The 17,500-nt window shown below is 38.5% G+C and overlaps 3 protein-coding genes and 1 pseudogene across 4 annotated transcripts in view; 2 read left to right on the forward strand and 2 right to left on the reverse strand.

Moving 5' to 3' along the window:
• Positions 1-294: 294 nt before the first annotated feature.
• On the forward strand, positions 295-1,655 carry LOC137972007 (octopamine receptor beta-2R-like). The gene has a single exon (XM_068818803.1). It carries the CDS (start codon positions 295-297, stop codon positions 1,405-1,407), a length of 1,113 nt encoding a protein of 370 aa, XP_068674904.1. The 3' UTR covers positions 1,408-1,655.
• Positions 1,656-8,397: 6,742 nt separating this feature from the next.
• On the reverse strand, positions 8,398-9,468 carry LOC137971499 (uncharacterized; annotated as a pseudogene).
• A 1,897-nt stretch (positions 9,469-11,365) lies between these two features.
• LOC137969709 (putative nuclease HARBI1) lies at positions 11,366-13,175 on the forward strand. 2 transcript variants are annotated; one of them, XM_068816049.1, is made up of 3 exons: positions 11,366-11,586; positions 11,701-11,871; positions 12,373-13,175. In XM_068816049.1, exons 1-3 carry the CDS (start codon positions 11,383-11,385, stop codon positions 13,042-13,044), a joined length of 1,047 nt encoding a protein of 348 aa, XP_068672150.1. In that variant the 5' UTR covers positions 11,366-11,382; the 3' UTR covers positions 13,045-13,175. The 2 variants fall into 2 exon arrangements, with proteins under 2 accessions (XP_068672150.1, XP_068672151.1); XM_068816050.1 differs by lacking the exon at positions 11,701-11,871.
• Positions 13,176-14,002: 827 nt separating this feature from the next.
• The window catches only part of LOC137971097 (myb/SANT-like DNA-binding domain-containing protein 4), a 5,512-nt gene continuing 2,014 nt past the window's right edge, over positions 14,003-17,500 (reverse strand). Inside the window, exons 5-10 of the mRNA XM_068817817.1 lie at positions 17,376-17,500; positions 16,182-16,255; positions 15,842-15,922; positions 15,491-15,571; positions 15,318-15,405; positions 14,003-14,517 (exon numbers count right to left, since the gene is read on the reverse strand). The exon at positions 17,376-17,500 is cut by the window's right edge and continues 5 nt beyond it. Coding sequence (XP_068673918.1) covers positions 15,893-15,922; positions 16,182-16,255; positions 17,376-17,500 — 229 coding nt within the window. The 3' untranslated portion in view covers positions 14,003-14,517; positions 15,318-15,405; positions 15,491-15,571; positions 15,842-15,892. The remainder of the gene's footprint in view (positions 14,518-15,317; positions 15,406-15,490; positions 15,572-15,841; positions 15,923-16,181; positions 16,256-17,375) is intronic.

The raw sequence follows: 17,500 nt of genomic DNA on the forward strand, positions 1-17,500 counted from the left end.
CACTTCATAATAATGATTGTTATTTAAATACGAAGCGTTTTAACAAGGCGGACCTCATAAACATGAAATTAAAGCGAAATTGATTTCTCAACCATTTTTTGGTTGAACTTGCCGGTCACATCACCGTGGATAGTAAGTTGATTAAGCAACACTGTCTGGGAACTCGCCTTAGTTTTTAATCTCATAATATTTGTTCGGTGAAACAACCTAAACTGTCAAGAGTTGCTTACAAGCCTGAAAAACGCAGTATATCGATTTTTCTATTGGTTCACGGATAGATTAAGACTTCTCCAGATGACGTTAAGCCTGTCGGTCATTATAATTGAAACCACTGTCCTCTTTATTATAGGAGCTGCGGCTTTAATTGGAAATGTCAGTTTATTCCTCGTCGTTTATGAGAACAAAAATCTTCGCACCAACACCAACATTTTCATCCTCAACCTTGCCGCGGCAGACATCTTAGTGTCTGGAGTAAGTATGCCAGTTACTGCAGTGACGATTATAAAACAGCGATGGATTTTTGGACACGTAACATGCGTGGTGTTCGGCTTTTTTACGATTTTGTCGTTCATAGCGTCCGTTATGTTCCTTGGTATGATCGCTATTAATCGATATTTTTACATCGTCAAGTGGAAAACTTACAGCCACACCTTCAACAAGAAAAAAGTATGGCTTTACGGAGCCACTGTCTGGATAGTTTCAATACTTCTAGCTTCGCTACCTCTTTTTGGGTGGGGGAAATACGACTTCATCCCAGGAAAGTCGTATTGTTTTGTCGACTGGAGTGCGAGCGTCTATTACGCTTATTTTATGATTGCAGTTTGCTTCTTTGGACCCCTTTCAGCTGTGATCTTTTCTTACCATCAAATTCTGAATTTGACAATCACCTCGAAAATAAAAGTGGGGGCCACAAGAAATAATTTGACACTCTCGTCGGTGGAAATAATCCACGCTCGCTCAAAAACAAACGAACCTCAAACCAGCAGCAATCTAGACGATAATGCACGACACCAAAACGCTGAGGCTACGATCAATGTACAACTGAATAAGGACACTCCGCAAGAACTTATTACCATCGACTGCGCTCCAATGAAAATGTCATATAACGAGAAGACTCGGAATTCACGAGGGTTTCTGATGACCCCCGAAGAAACCAGACTAACAAACACTTTTATTTTAGTGGTGGCTGCTTTCCTAGTCTCCTGGACACCATTCGTTGTGACCATGTTTTTCGATATGTACTGTCCACGATCTTTGCCTCACGCTGTGGATTTTACATCACTCTTACTTGGTTATGCAAACAGTATGTGTAATCCCATATTGTACGGACTGCGCAACTCCGCTTTTGCACAAGGTTTTCTTAATCTCTACTCAAGATTTTTACCAAAGCGATCAGGGTGTTTATAGTGGAACCCACTTTGACTTGTCAGCAGAAATGTGTCTCGTGGCAAAAGCCACTGCAACCTGGAAAAGAACCAAGGTAAAATTGAACTCTTCGCATGAGTCCTTAGTATTGAAAATTTTAGTGATTAGCAAGACTATTGAACTCTGGTATAGAAAAACAAGGAAAATGAAAAGTCTCTAATTAATTAAATACTAGAACTTCGATAGCCAATGAAGATGCAAAACAGTTCAGTGTTAAATATTTGTTGTTTAAACGGCGCCGGCACTTTCTTTAATAGTTGGCGCAACATTTCTTTGCGATTTTCCATTAAATATCTGCTATGTATACGCAGTCTCCTATAAAATATAAGCTCGTGTTTACAGAAAAAAAATTCAAAGGATCCAGTCTTAAAATAGTGATGATCAGCTTTATTTACTGAGGGCGCTTTCTATTTGACAGAACTGACCGGCCAGGCCGGGCATTTGGAAGGACTAACTCTAATATAATCCTCCAGAAGAATGCGAGGGATTATCGTGCAAGTGTTTCTTCAAATTGTTGCATTTTCTTCTCAAACTGAGGGGTCTGTCCGGCCAGTACTAGTTCTGACAAAAGGAAAGCGCCCCGAGTGTCAAGTCTTCTAGGGCTGCAGCACTAATGAAGGGCACTGTTCATTGAAATCAAATCAAATTAAGGACGATGCCTACTATTGTTATTGCGCATACGTTCTGCGCAGCTAAAGATACTCGGATTTCCTATCGGCGGTGCTTATTAATACAAGGATATTTTTGCGCGGTTTAAAACTATGCGGAGAAAGCAGAACTTAGCAAGTGCTCTTGGGGGTAACCATGCATTTTCAGAGATAATTGAGCTTCAATTTGGCAAAGAATGCCATACATTGCTTTGTATTTTAAAGCTTTTTACAAATATTGCTGATTAATTATCTTCGAAAAATGGGTGGTTACCTCCAATTTCCTTTTTGGATTTCAATAACACTTGTTGAGATCTGCTTTTCCTGCATATTTAGTAAACCGCGCAAAAATACCTTTGAATTAGTAGGCACCATCCTAAACTCATATCAAATCGAAATCTCTGTTGGCTTTAGATAATGAGGAAAAACGGAGTACCTAGAGAAAAACCTTTTAGAGAAGAGACCCACTTATAAGTGCTAAATCCGGAGAAACGGACCCCAGCTGCCTTACACCGCGCCAACCCTTCCATAAACGAAATTTCAGCACCTAGGCACTTGTTGTTCTTTCCAACAGCTCGTACCTTTGCGATTCCAAGGACTGCAGATAGGTTAAAATTGTATTTATTTTGCGTAAGCAAAAGACATATTATGCGATTAAACCTTCAGTTTAAAATTACTCAGGAACCTTAATTACTAATTGTGGCAATACACAATCGATTTTTGATGAATTGTACTGAATTTTTTTCTTTATCATTCCAGCTGCAATTTCTTCCTACTCCTATCAATGGAAAAAAATAAATAATTTTTTTCCTTTTTTTGTGGCATAAAATCGAATATCTGATATAAAACAAAATTAAATTAATGGATTTCCTGACCATTTAGAGCTAAATCGTCATTAAAACTTGCTTTCATTGTAACTGTGAGATAATTTTTAATAATTATTATTCTTTATCCAAACTTTTTATAACCGTTGTTGTTACAAAGACAAAACTCGACAAACGTCACGGGAACAAAAGAAACTTTCGGGTAATTTGCATTTAGATAAACCACATATGTTTCGCGAAAGTTTCAACGCGTAAACCATATTTTATTCAGTTGGCAGTTCGCAGTTTTGGGTGCCTAGAGTGAGAACGACTTTGAAGCGGCAGCGGCGAAAAACTACTTGTCACCATTCCATTCGTGGCCCATTCGAGGGGCAGCGCGTGTTTGAATAATGCCGCGATAAAATGTCCCGTCGACCAGCTACGCAGGCTAGAAAGTGACCAAATCTTATGTTATGTGGAAGAAGTGATTAACCGATGACAAAGTTTTAATTTTTTTCCACTCATCCACACAGTTCACACCCATTTATATTTTTGGAATGTTGGAACACACTTTCCATACCATAGAATAATGGTGAAATGATTACAACGATGCGAAATAAAACTTGTAGCGGTGCCGGTCGTCGTCTTCGCTTGAGGTCTTTTTATATTAGCCACTAAAGCCCAAGCGGTAAGTTTATTCCGAAAAGCGAGTGTAACTAAGAAGGACTCAAGCAAACAGTTCTGCTTAATAATGGAATGAACAGGAAAACATGGTTTATTCGTTAAAAGTTTCGGGAAACAGGGGAGAACTAGTTTATTTAAAGGCAAATAACTGGAAATTTTCCTTCGTCTGTGTCAGCAATACTCGTTTATTGAGTTTTTGTAACAGCTGGCTATGTGAAGTATTTATAAACACTAATGATCATTAACAATTATTCCATGAGCGCGCGTTGAATATGAGATGGTAAATAACCACTCTCATATCCAACAAGCACGAATGGAATGATTGTTTTATTAAATTCCTTAAACTCCAAAAGTTTAGAAGTACGAAATACGAGCGAAAAAAGCGAGAAAATCCTAGCGAAATCGAAAAAAGTTGATGAAGATGCGATGTTGTGCAATACCTCTTGGTCAGACAGACGCAGGCTCATCCCAAAAACATTTCTTACCTTTTCGCTTATCTCTAAGCTTCGAATGTGATCCAAACTTTCCACAAAAACGTTTTTCTTTTGCTTTATACCGAAAGAAATTTCGCTCTCTGGCGTAAACGTTTTTAGTTTAGCAACGCTAAGCGCAATCATTTACCATTTAAGGTCAAACTAAGGTATATGAGCTGATAACCGAGATTGAGTGAACCAATCAGAGCACGAGAATTGCATTATCCGAGGTTGAGAATTTAATAATTATCATTATTATTAAATTTTCAACCTCGGTTAATGCATTTCTCGTGCTCTGATTGGTTCACTCAATCTCGGTTATAAGCTCATATACCTTAGTTTGACCTTACATGGCAATTGATTGCGCTAAGCGTTGCTAAGGTAATTTTTTTCGCCGGAAAGCGAATTTTATCTCTGAATAAAGCGAAAAAAAAAACCTTTTTGTGGAAACTTTGGATCAATTCCGACGTTTAGAAGTACGCGAGAAGGAAAGAAATGTTTTTGTGATGAGCCTGCGTCTGTCTGACGACAATGCATTATACAACGTCCCATCTTCATCAAGTTTTTTCGATTTCGCTCGGATTTTCTCTTGCTTTTTTCACTCGTATTTCGTACTTCCAAACTTTTTGGAGTTTAAGGAATTTAATAAAACAATTATTCCATTCGTGCGTGGTGGATATGAGACTGGTTATAGCAACTAAGCGCTACGCCTTAACACTAGTTGGCTATTTACCATCTCATATCCAAAGCGCGCAAAGTTTTTTCAAAATTAATGACAATTTAGCTTCAAATAGTCAGGAAATCAATTAAGTTTCTTTTGTTTTACTTCCTATCTTCGTTTTTCTGCATAAAAAAGAAGGAATAATATGAGTTATCTTTCCATTCATCGGAGCAGGAAAAAAATTGCCGCCGGAAAAACCCAGAAATCAGAAATGAATTTATAAAAAATAATGCAATCATGCAGTTTGGGCGCAATTAGTAATGAAGGTTCAAATAATTTTTAACTGATTGCAATCGCTTGAAACATTTTTTTAGCAAAATTAATTTAGTTTTTAATTATCTGCAGTCCTTGAAATCACGACTTTGAATACGGGCTCTTAGAACGAAAAACAGGTGTTGAGGAGCCGAAATTTGTTTATTTGCTTAGGAGGACAAATTCAGAGTAGCTCGAACTGACGGAAAACAAGGAAGCAAGGATGGAAAATGTAAAGCCCAGTTTACGCGGTACGATTTGTCGGCCGATTTTGTCACAGTCGGGCCGATAAATCGTACCGTGTAAATTGTGTAAATTTAAAAACGTGAAATTTTTCCTCCAAAGATCTCCCCGTTGTCCTTTTAGTATCTGCTATTTTGAAAGCTTTAATTTTTTCAGTATTTGTGTGCATCACCCATTCCCATACCCTTTGATTGACAAGGCGGTTTCTCTCTGAGTGTCGGCCAAACTTAAAAAATATCTGTTGCAGTGCAACAGATTTTTTGAATCGGACCGATTTTCATTCCCATGAATCGGTCGTTCATCGGCTGTCAAAATACACGCAAGATTTGCGCTCCGACGTTGTCGGGCCGATAAATCGGCCGAGAAATCGTACCGGCAATAAAACTTGTAATTTTTTATCAAAAGATCTTCACGTATTAGCCTTTTAGTATCCGCCATTTTAAACGCTTTAATTTTTAAAGTATTTATGCGCATTACCCACTCGCATATCCTTTGATTGACACGACGGTTTCTCTCGGAGTATCGGCCCAACTTAAAAAAATCTGTTAAGTTGCAGTGCAACAGATTTTTTGTATCGGGCCAATTTTCATTTCCGTGAATCGGTCGTTAATCGGCTGTCAAAATACATTCAAGATTTGAGCTCAGACGCTGTCAGGGCGATAAATCGGCCGAGAAATCGTATCGTGTAAACCGGCCTTAAGGGATCCTTGAAAAAGATAGAGCGACTGGCTGTATCTCTCGATTGATTTTTTAATGCCATGGAAACATTATTTGATCAATAAATTGATGTCAACAGTTCACTTTAGAATAGCCGCGAACGGAACCGTTCAATCAGGATGAGATAGCAACGAACCTGCAAATATTCCAAAGCCCCAGGAACAAACAGCATCTGGGAGTGTGGTGAATCCACCGTGTAACCTTAATATTCGGACGTCAAAGAACTTGAGGAACGTTCTTGTGATTTGTTCCAGAAATCAGTTTATTCCTAATCAGTTTGAACAACCAAGAGTATTGATACATGATGAAAGGACATTGATTGATTAAGGATGAATTTTCTGAAAGCTAAGAACAAAGATCGTGTTTGCCGTTCTTTCTCTTTTCGATTGACAGCGAGATGTCACGGAGCCATGTGTGATTTCAGACCAATAAATTTCACTCCACTCAGTTCAATTACCATATTCTGTTGAGTAATCTTTCTTTTATAGCGGAGCACCATACTGATAGCATAACTCCAATAACTATGCTGATAGGAACCCATCAGTAGCTTTTCTCATGGTAATCATGGCTAGCGGTATTGCTCGTGGGCGCGTGCGCACGAAGAAGTTGCTCAATTTAATAATAATAATAATAATAATAATAATAACAATAATAATAATAATAATAATAATAATAATAATAATAGTAATGTTATTAAAAATATATTAACAATAATAATTTTATTGTCCATAAACTCTTCCATACAAAATTAATTTTAAAAAGAAAAAAAACAATTGATCGCGTTTAGTGTAGCTTACCGTAATTTGACAAATATATATTTTGGCCAAGCCCTGATGGGCTAGGCCGTTTATTGAAAATCAGCATGGTAACCTAGGAAATATCCAAATATAGAAGACATGATCCCAGCAAAGGTGAGGGGACACACGCCATCCATAAGAAAGTAAAAATAGGGAGGGTGGGAGGAATAATTAATTGGATTCTGTTGAATCAGCCCCTGCCTAGCTTGCAAAAATGGTGAATGATCTCCAGGGAGTCCCGGATGACAGAAATGCCCAATCTGCAACATGGGAAATTACTAACTAAGCATGTCACACTCAGCATAAATCCATTTATTTCCTCTGGGCAATAAATTTCCTTTATGCTTCATGCTCCATACATTCTGACTAATATTGTTGGCAAGGCATTGCTCTGGGCGAGCTCCGTTTGCTGGGATACAAATAATACCACATTTACTTGGGATATTTTGGCCAAGCCCTGATGGGCTAGGCCGTTTATTGAAATCAGCATGGTAACCTAGGAAATACCCGAATACAGAAGACATGAGATCCCAGCAAAGGTGAGGGGACACACGCCACAGACCTGAGCTAGGAACGAGTGAAAGGGCCCCCACCCGAGGCCAGAGCAAAAACCCTTGCCAACACAAGAAGAAGGTTAAGGTACAAAAGAGGAAACAAATTTCACTACATGACCCCTGCTCATGTAGTCACCTTAGCAAAAGAAGAATAATAATGAAACTTGCATGATAAAGCAGAAGTACAATAAACAAAACCTGACCATTGCAAACTAAACAGATTACAATTTACTGTAGTAATAAAGAGAGATAACTGCATGGCCCCCTAGCTACTCACAAAGACACCAAACTGAGAAGGGTAAGAACAGCCTAGACAAGAGTAATGATCATGTTATAGCAATCGACACGTAACCTAAGTAATGTGTATTACAATTAGAAGAAGAATTTATATTGTAAAATTGCCAAATTCCTTAAATATAATTTACAAGTATTTCAGGAGTGCAAACAGCGCCACCTGAAAGTTGGCAAATTACTCATTATGACCCACTTTAAGCAAAAAACCTATTGCTTGGTTTTAAAGTCTTGATGGGTGACTAAAGTATCATGTGATATTGACAAGAGCAGATTAGTGTAAAGGCAAAACAAGACCCTAGTTATAAGTGACCCACTAAAAAAAACACAATACTATACGATGACTACGGGCCTCTGCTCACATAGTCAGAAGAATTAATAATAGGTGTAATGAACCATGTAGGAATCCACATGCGTGGACGCAGCCAATGATTTGTTAAGGGCAGCCAGGCCGCCAAAACCCAAATGATGTGTGTGATCACGACAAGGAAGTAAATGCAATGAACGAGTTAGCTTGACAGAAGTACATGTAAACAAGTTGGATGACTGTGTCCACACACACAGGTACAGACTTTCACTGTACGTAACGACATGAGGTCTCATGAAAAATTTAAATGGACATGACGACATGGCCCCTGCTCATGTAGACATGCAGCAATGTGACCTATTAATTGAAATAGAAAAGCAAGTTTAGCAAGTTATGCTAAACTAGATTTTTAGCTCCAATTAAACGGCAAACTGTCCCAACGATTGAATAAGATCCGATTCAGGTTCAGACCGTCATTCATTTTTAATCATTGTCATCGGGAGGAACTTTCAACGAGAGCCATCCGAATTCCTCGAGCAAATCGCGTACCTTTGCATCCTTTCCGAACAACTCCGATAAGGGTTTGTTTTCATCAACCTTCCCCACTTCCAACTTATTTAATAGCGGCAGTGTTCCACTGATTTTCTGTGCAGGCTCTGGCAGTGTAGTAGACCACTCAAAACTCTCTATCATTTCTTTACATTCCTCTGGATAACCATAGCATAAAATTGGGTGGGCAAGGTCTCCGCTTAGTCCGTGGATGGGTACTATCAGGATGTGTGGCAGGTACTCAAGCTTCAGATGAAGTTGAAGAAGTCTTGCGTAGACCAAGCACTGGTGTAAGCCTTCCATATGCGTCTGGGTTCTTCTTCCAAAAATCCAAGATGTCAACCACTTTCCAATCTACTATTACATATTTTCCCTCTTCACTGCTGTTCCCATAAAAGCCAACTGCATCAGCTTCCCCCTGCCACAGGAAAATCTTGGGAAATTTTTCCGTTTTGCTATACATGTAGCCATGTAATTTGAAGTGGCTGTCAAGAAATCTTATCGGAAACTCAAAGTGGAAAAAAAACTTTTGAAGTAGAGTCCATTCCCCTTCAAGGTCGCAATTCATTTCTTCTACCAGCTTTATCATCAGTGAGTCACGTGTAGCGCGGTAATCCTTTGAAGACTCTGCAGCCCGGGTTATCTTGATTATTTCGCTGAGCGCTTTGTCCCAATGTTGGCCAATAGTGTTGCCCTTGCCGAGTTTGCCTGCCTCTTTAAATTCTACCAAACCTTCATCCTTCTGATACCGTCGAAATCTTTTCTTGACACCTTCGTTTATCTAGGATCGAAATGTTTTCTAAGGTTACTATTTTACCTGTTGTCTCGTCCTATGAAAACTGATTTACTTACCCTGTTGAAGAAACGGATGATTTGCCAGTCTTTCTGATCTGATGGCCGTAACACAATGTCCGTCAACGTAGGTTTTATCTCCCTACGACTACATTGTTCGAGCTTCTTTATGGCTCCGTTAAGGGTGTCATGATCTGACTTCTTTCCAGCCATCTTGATAGACAGTCGCAGCGACCTTAGCGGACGTTGTTCGAACGTAGTGTTCAGGTGACCATGACGTCACACAGCGCATTACAATTATGCCAATGATTCGATTTAGCGCCCGGGGAGCTATTTTCTCTTGGTAGCTCAAGAGAGGGTGCAAACTGCAGAGGAGCGCCATATTTGAGACGGCGTGCTTACTTCTTTTTCGCAATACACATCTGGATGTCATGCAATATTATTAAAATTAAAAAACAAACCAAAAGAATTATTGCCTGGAGAACTGTAGCATTTGGGGCTTTGAAAGCCACAACGTTCGACTTAAAGTTCAGATAAGAAAGCATGCATCTAATTAGTCTACTCTATGTCGATGCCTAGAAGTTTCTTTCGCAAGGAAGCATTTACTTGGAAGAGGGCGTTTGTGAATTTAGAAATGCAGTATACAAAAATACAAAGATCGGAATTCTAGAATTGACAACTTTATTATTAGTAGAAATTTTGAATGAATTTTCAATTGTAGTTTTTCTTTGTATTTTTTGGCTTGAATTTGTAATTGTCGTTGTTTGGTAGATTTTAAGGACGACGATGAGAACTATTGGTTTTACCAGTACTTGTGTTATCCAATAAAGTCATCATTAATTAATTAATTAATTATTTATTTATTTAACAGCCACTCCACTTAGAAAACGGATCGCCCGTAAACATTCTTGCCAATTTAATTCGATGCTAATTACTCGAACTTTATTCAAATATTTTTGAACGGTTGGGTTGGATTTAAGTTTGAAAATTGAACCCAGTCGTTCAATTGGGTTCGAATAAAGTTCAATAAAATCACCGGACAGTTCTATTTAGGGTTGATTAGTAAGGTCAGGGGGATTATAACTGTCTTTTATAACTGCTCTCATTCAGGACCACCGGCTTGTAATTTTCTTTCTGAAATACGAACATTGTGAGTTATGGCTGTATCTTTCAGGATATCAGTTAACGTGAGCTTGCACGACAAGAAATCGTTGTGTTGCGATGCAACCGTTGATCAATTTTTAAGTCCTTGAAGTCCCCCAACGCTACAGTGGTGGTGGATTTTACAGTAATATCTAACAGGCTAGGGAGCCTGATGTGGCTGCTGCATCAGGGAAGAGAATTACCTTAATTATTATAGCGGAGCTCCGCGCGCGCCGAAGGCGCGCGCGCGCGGAGCACCATTGTTAAGAAAATGTGGTAACCCATCGATGTGAGAAAATTTGGTTTTATATCCATGACGTCATGAACGTCCGTACGTACAACGTACGTACGTACGTACGTCCGTCCGCCCCTTCATGTATGCCAATGTGACCAGTACACGTAACCATATCACGGGCTGAAGTTTAGAGCTCATCAAGGAGGCAATACTCCATTTGACACTAACTAGTTTACAGCATACATCTTTGATATAGGACATCAATGTTATGGTCAATTGACACCTGTCAAAACAAGGTATCCGCTGACCAGTATTACGTGACCGTATAGCGGGCTCAAGATAGACCTTATCGAGGTCAGCTGTTTTTTTGAAGTTGACCGCTGACCAGGGACTGCTTGTTGATTGGATCGCAGGCTCAAGCCATCAGACACACACACACACTCCTGATCGAGGCTTAATTTTCGCGCTCTTTCTGTGGCTCGACGCGGCTACAGAGCCACGCTACGTCAGCAAAGCTCTTGACAGTCGATGCTTTTCGTGTTCAGGCGTGCGTTTCTCAAAAGACCCGAAAACTTTTCGGGCCCGTAAACGCACCCGAAAAGCTCCCGAAAACAATTTTAGGTGTTTCTCAAAACGCCCGAGTTTTTCGGGCCCGAAAAAAACGTATCGTTTTCCCGAGATATTTTACGGGTGATTGCGTGCTCCCGAGAAAAGTCCAAAAAATCTCGGGAAAGTTTAGTGAATAAAAAATGGCTGCCGTTGGAGCACTTTTAACCCCAAATCGTGAGAAAAGAAAATATAGACAAAGAACAGTTTTGACTGGAATGAGAAGATGCGAGGTAATTGAACGTTTTAGATTGTCACCTGAGAGAATTGAGTGGCTTATTTTGAAGTTTGAAGGACAATTGAGGCGCAACACCGGGCGAAATGCTCCGCTAGATCCGGAGATTCAGGTGGGTAATTTTCCTTTTTTCTATGATCTAGCCACTGGCACTTTCAACTCCCTCGTTGACAAAGAGGCCCTTTTCGAGTATAGTGGAGGTTTCAAATGTTTATTAACCTATTAGGTCCTGACAGCATTACGTTACTTTGCGAGTGGAAGTTTCTTGAAAGTCGTCGCAGACACTATGGGGATTTCCAAGGCTAGTGCCAGTCGCTGTGTTCACTCCTTTACCCAGTGTTTAAAGAGTATTGCTGGCGAATGGATTATCTTTCCCACATCAAGAGAAGAAGTGAATGTAATTATTGATATTAAGTTTTACCATAGTTCTACAAAAAAAGCACTAGCTAACTGTGAAGTAAACTCTGCTTGTACTAGACACGATCATTTGCATGAAAGGCGGAGCGATTTTCATTTCCATTTACACTATATTTCTTGTTTGCAATTTAGCGAAAAGTCCTAAATTCAACTGCTCTTTCCACTCGAGTAGGCATATTCCTAAAAAAACTGGGGTAAAAAACCGCACAACCCGTAAAATTTCGCACAAAAACTAACTTAAATTTACGTCTTTTCCGATGAAGTCATTTTATTTGCTGTTTTCTCTGCGGTCCGCATCGAGTGGTCGTCGGTCATGCGAATTGGCATAAAGTATTAATTCTGTGATTCAAATGATTAAAGAGTTTGTTCCGAAAATGTTGATTCATATTCTGATGCCCACGTCTAACAGGCTGTTAATCTCCTCAAGTTTTGGGCCGCAGTTTATTGGGTCCGCCGTTTTAACTACTGTGATCTTTCATAGGAAACTATGACGAAATTTTACTCGATTGGAGCTTTCCCCAAGGTTATGGGGGCGATCGATGGCACGCTCATCCCAATCCGTGCACCGGCAAAAGAGGAACACCTTTATGTTTGTCATAAGGGATTTCATGCCATCAACGTGATGGCAGTCTGTGATGCAGAAATGCGGTTCACAAACATTGTGGCCAAGTGGCATGGCTCAGTCCATGACTCAGCTATCTTCAACGGGAGCGCTCTGCAGATCCACATGGAAACGAAACAGCAGGAAGGATGGTTGCTTGGGGACAGAGGATACGCCCTACAGAGCTACCTTATGACCCCCTTAAACCCTGACAAAGTGTCGAGTGCAGCAGAAGAAATGTACCAAAGGAGCCACACGAGAACAAGGAATGTGATAGAACGATCATTTGGCCTCTTGAAACAAAGGTTTCGATGCCTTGATTTCTCTGGAGGGACGATGCAGTTCTCCCCATGCCGCTGTTGCGACATAATTGTTGCGATAGTGGTATTGCATAACATGTGTATCCATGACAACACCCAGCTGCCAGATGGGCTTGATGTTACACAGCTTAATGGCAGTGATGACAGGCCTATGTATTCTGCACAAAACTGTGATGAATCAGGTGTTGCCAAAAGGCAAAAACTTATCCAAGAAGTGTTTTCTCAAATGTAAGCGCTAATGCACATTCACTCACTTCAATTATTAATATTTTACAATAAATTTCAACACAACAAACAAGAAATGGACAGTTAAGTATAAAGCTACAATGGGGCGGGTCCTCTGAAAACTGGAAAAAAAAGGAGGTAACAAAGTGGAAAATACAAAACTACCATGAACACTTCCTTTCAGATTTCTTATTTAATATACCACTTCTGCTTAAACCTACTGGTCAATATATAGTATTTAAGCTGGAGCTACACAATCTTATAATATAATCTTATAACCAGTAATCAGCGTTTTGCAAAAAAGTTCCCATGAAGAATGCTTTTCATGGATCCTGCCTTTGACGAACAGGCATAAACATAAAATCACTTACAATCAAAGGTATTTTTCATTCCCATTTTTAAGAACGAATATTTTTCATGGTCAAATATTTATTAATCCCTCCTACGTGATTTAGTTTTTCGTTTTTCGTACATGTACTATCTGGCTGTTTCTGAGATTAAAGTTTTTAATTTCACACAGAGTTTGTTTCATTTGTTAACCTTGTTTTGGGGTTGTGAGTTTGCTTTGCAAATTTCTCCCCTCATTTTACAGACTAACCCTAACTTTTGTCTTTGATTTTTCCTCAACTCACCATTCACACACACAATATTCCCCTCAACCTACCTGCTAAATTAGTGAATGTTTTAGTTAGTGGAGAGAAACCCCTTCTTGTAAGGAGGATTCTTCTATCAGCACCAATTAAGAAAGCCACAAAGGTTGCTAGGTTAACTGCTGCTTCATGTATTACTATTAAATAACCAACATTCACTAATTTAGCAGGTAGTTTGAGGAGAATATTTTGTGTGTGAATGGTGAGTTGAGGAAAAATCATAGACAAAAGTTAGGGTTAGTCTGTAAAATGAGGGGAGAAAATTACAAAGCAAACTCTCAACTTCAAAATAAGGTTAACAAATGAAACAAACTCTGCATGAAATTAAGAACTTGAATCCCAGAAACAGCCAGATAGTACACGTACGAAAAACTAAATCAAGTAGGAGGGATTAATAAATATTTGACCATGAAAATTATTTGTTCTTAAAAATGGGAATAATAAAGATGAAAAATCTTTACACTAAAATCGTCGTTCTTAAAAAATATGAGGAAAAAACTATAAAGAAATCCCATGGAATATGAAACACAGGTTCCACAAGGCAAATCCAAAAATCCCGAAGATAAAGGCAAGCTCACCACCATTAGGCTTGTAAATGTTGATAAAACTATGCGATTTTTCATGCAAACTTTCTTTCAGCAAAACAGCTAAGTACAACCAGTTGCAAAAATACTTGAGACAGCCATGTTTACATACTCTCATCTAAACACAGCTCTTGACCAATGAGAGTGCACGTACGATCCTAATTATTTTATAAAAGAATATATTGCACTGCATATGAGCTGCACAAGTTCAAAAGCCATACATCCTTCACCAAACGCTGAATTATTCTGAGGAGAAAAGTAGAAAAAAAAGTAGAAAATATCACAAAAACAGCTGGAAATTATCAGGAAAACATGATGATTAACTCACAATGATTAGGCTATTTTTTCTTTTCAATCAGAGTCTCAATTCATTTCTTCATGCTATAGTAACTGGTTGCCACCTCAAAGTACTGAAGGAATGTTCAAATAAATGTTGTGTCGAGTCGTTGTGTTAATTCAGTGTACGTCCCAGTGTACGTTTTGTGTAGCTTGGCCAGAGAATAAATCACCTTTCCAACATCAATGGAAGAATTTAAAGGAATTATTTATATCTGATTACGAGTTAATATTAACAATATGCCATCACTTCAGAGCACACATCACAGACGAATGAAATTAAAATATGGGGCACAGTACCACGAATGTGGAGGCCTATGTTTGAGGACTCTTTCAGATTGTAATCACACTCAGTGTTAATTCAGGTCATTTGCAGGCATATCCTTACAACAAATGAGCACAACCAAGACACAGTCTGATTGGTCCATGTGCCAAAATGAACATTCCTGACTGGCTATAACAATTGTGTGACACTTCGATGTGAGCATGACACAAGCTGCTTTGTAATAATGACAATAACAACTTTATTTAAGTGTCAATAGCTTTACCACAAGAGCATTAAGTGGGACACTAACATTATTAACTCAATCAAATCAAGTATTGGTTTTTGTCTAGACTCTTAGCAACAATGGCAAGTTAACCAATCAGACTGCGAGACTAAAAGCAATTGTGGTAAAAAGTAATTTGTTAAATATTATTATTATACCTACCCTCTTTTTGCTTTTTCATGAGAAGCTCCATTTCAAGTTTCACTTTCTCCATCTTCAGTTTGTAATAGCTGGTTGCAACCTCAAAGTACTGGAACAGTTTGAAATAAACAGATTTGACTACTACAAGCATATTCAGAATCAGTAGTTTTTTTCTTGTCATGTAAAATCATTACCTCCAGCTGTGCATCTGCAAGGGTCCTCTTTTTGCCTTTTCTGATGGGTTTTATGGAAACCTCAACCACTTCATCAATATCCTGGGACACATAAAATAAAATCAGACAGCGACATTATTATTATTATTATTATTATTATAATTATTATTATAAAAACTTCTTAGCAGCACGAAGTAAGATATCGCTTTGATGATCCATACGATGTTTTTGAAATTCATATTTAATCAATACATGTTTCGTTGGATCATCAAAGCAATTATTATTATAATTATTATAATTATTATTATTATTATTATTATTATTATTCAATACCCTACATTTCACTAAAAGCAAAAATAAGAAAAATATTACCTGCACATCCTTCATTAAAAGTGACTGTACACTAGCTTCACACAGCCTTGCTCAGGAACTGCTGCTGCTACTGGTTTCATTCTACATCCAAAAAGCACAAAGAAAACACTAGTGTATAGTCTAGAATGCGAGATTTGAAAGAGAAGTTTAAGTGTTTTTAAAGTTAAGTCAGTGTGCATGACCACAACCGAAAAAGTCTAACTCATGATTTAAATTACCCAGTTCCTCTGACCATTAAATTTTATTTTCGTTCCCTTTTTGTATGTATTTTGCATGAAAATAAAGAGGGATTCTTTTTTCAAGAAATTTAATAGAATGTTACATCAAAGTCCTAATGTACCTCAATGACATACTCTTGGCTTGTTCGAGGGACGAGTGGAACAGTGGCATTGATGCCCTCTTTCCATAATGTTTCTGTTATACACAGAGAAAAGGTGCTGTTAATAAAACTATGCAATTTTTCATGCAAACTGTCTTTCAGCAAAACAAGTAAGTACAACCAGTTGCAAAAATACTTGAGACAGGTTACAGGAAAATCTCAATCCACCTCGCTTTCCATTTTCCCCTCCCCTCCCATGATGTTAGCAATGCAAGATCATGCTCAATAGGGGAAAGGAAGGGGCTTTGTGTTCTATGTGTAAGACACTTTTCTAGCATTGATTTCAATTTCGGAAGGCGGCTGTTTTCACTTAGAGTGTCGACTCAACATTTTTGTAACTGTTTGTAGTTGGCAAATTAAGCAATAGACCACAAGTTTCTATAGTTTATAGGCTGATAAACCACTGGGGATGTTGGTACAACATGAGAAGAATTCGTAAATCACGAGCCGCAGGAGAGTCAGATTCACGAATTCTTCGAGTCTTCTTCCAACATCCCAAGTGGTTTTCAAGCCTATAAACCCTAGAACGTGTGGTCTATTGCTTTTATATAATAATTCAGAAGATGCACGATTTTTCCATGACTTTACTGGCACAATAAAAAAATAGCTGATTGACCAATCAGAGAGCGTGCAATGATTTTGGTTATTATATAAATGCTTTTGTTGCACAACCTGACACAAGCATTATCAATTATTAATCAGTGTTCTCCTTTTCAAACGTGTGGTAACTGGAAAATTTTACTGCCTGCAAACTTTTTTTTAACTCCCTTGAAATAGACTTTGTTTGGTATTTTTGAGAAAATTAAACAGATATCTTTGATTGATCTACCAGTTTAAAAAACCACTTTGACCTGTTATGCTGCAAACAAGGGAGAACACTATCAGTTTAATATGTGCATACTGTACATCCATATTAATTATTACTATGGCAACTTCTATAAGAACCCCAGGTAACATATAATCATGATCATCATTATCTTCATTAGGTGGGTAGGAGGTGGTTACACACCAACCATTTTTATGTACCTCTTATCCCCTAATCCATTTATTCTTGCTACTTTTTACAAGGAGAAGCATGTGGCAATCTCTATCACATAAACTAACTAGACTGATTGTCACTGGTGTGGTTTAAGTTAAACTATATACACAATTTACCCAGAGTATCTGTTCCTCCATTTATCCCAATAAACGCCTGAGGACCAAGTACATTCGCCACTTCTCTCTCAGTGGAGGACATTCTGCTCACAGCTGGAGCCACTGGACAATGCAAATCCTCACTA

The sequence above is a fragment of the Montipora foliosa genome, chromosome 9 (assembly GCF_036669935.1).
Source record: "Montipora foliosa isolate CH-2021 chromosome 9, ASM3666993v2, whole genome shotgun sequence".
Taxonomy (NCBI): Eukaryota; Metazoa; Cnidaria; class Anthozoa; order Scleractinia; family Acroporidae; genus Montipora; species Montipora foliosa.

What these genes read in the sequence shown, in the direction of transcription:
- LOC137972007 (XM_068818803.1), top strand. Translation starts at nt 295, where the DNA reads ATGACGTTAAGCCTGTCGGTCATTATAATTGAAACCACTGTCCTCTTT.
- LOC137969709 (XM_068816049.1), top strand. Translation starts at nt 11,383, where the DNA reads ATGGCTGCCGTTGGAGCACTTTTAACCCCAAATCGTGAGAAAAGAAAA. An exon ending in CGCTAGATCCGGAGATTCAG is followed by an intron (nt 11,587 to 11,700) that starts GTGGGTAATTTT and finishes TTAACCTATTAG; the next exon opens with GTCCTGACAGCATTACGTTA. An exon ending in CATCAAGAGAAGAAGTGAAT is followed by an intron (nt 11,872 to 12,372) that starts GTAATTATTGAT and finishes GATCTTTCATAG; the next exon opens with GAAACTATGACGAAATTTTA.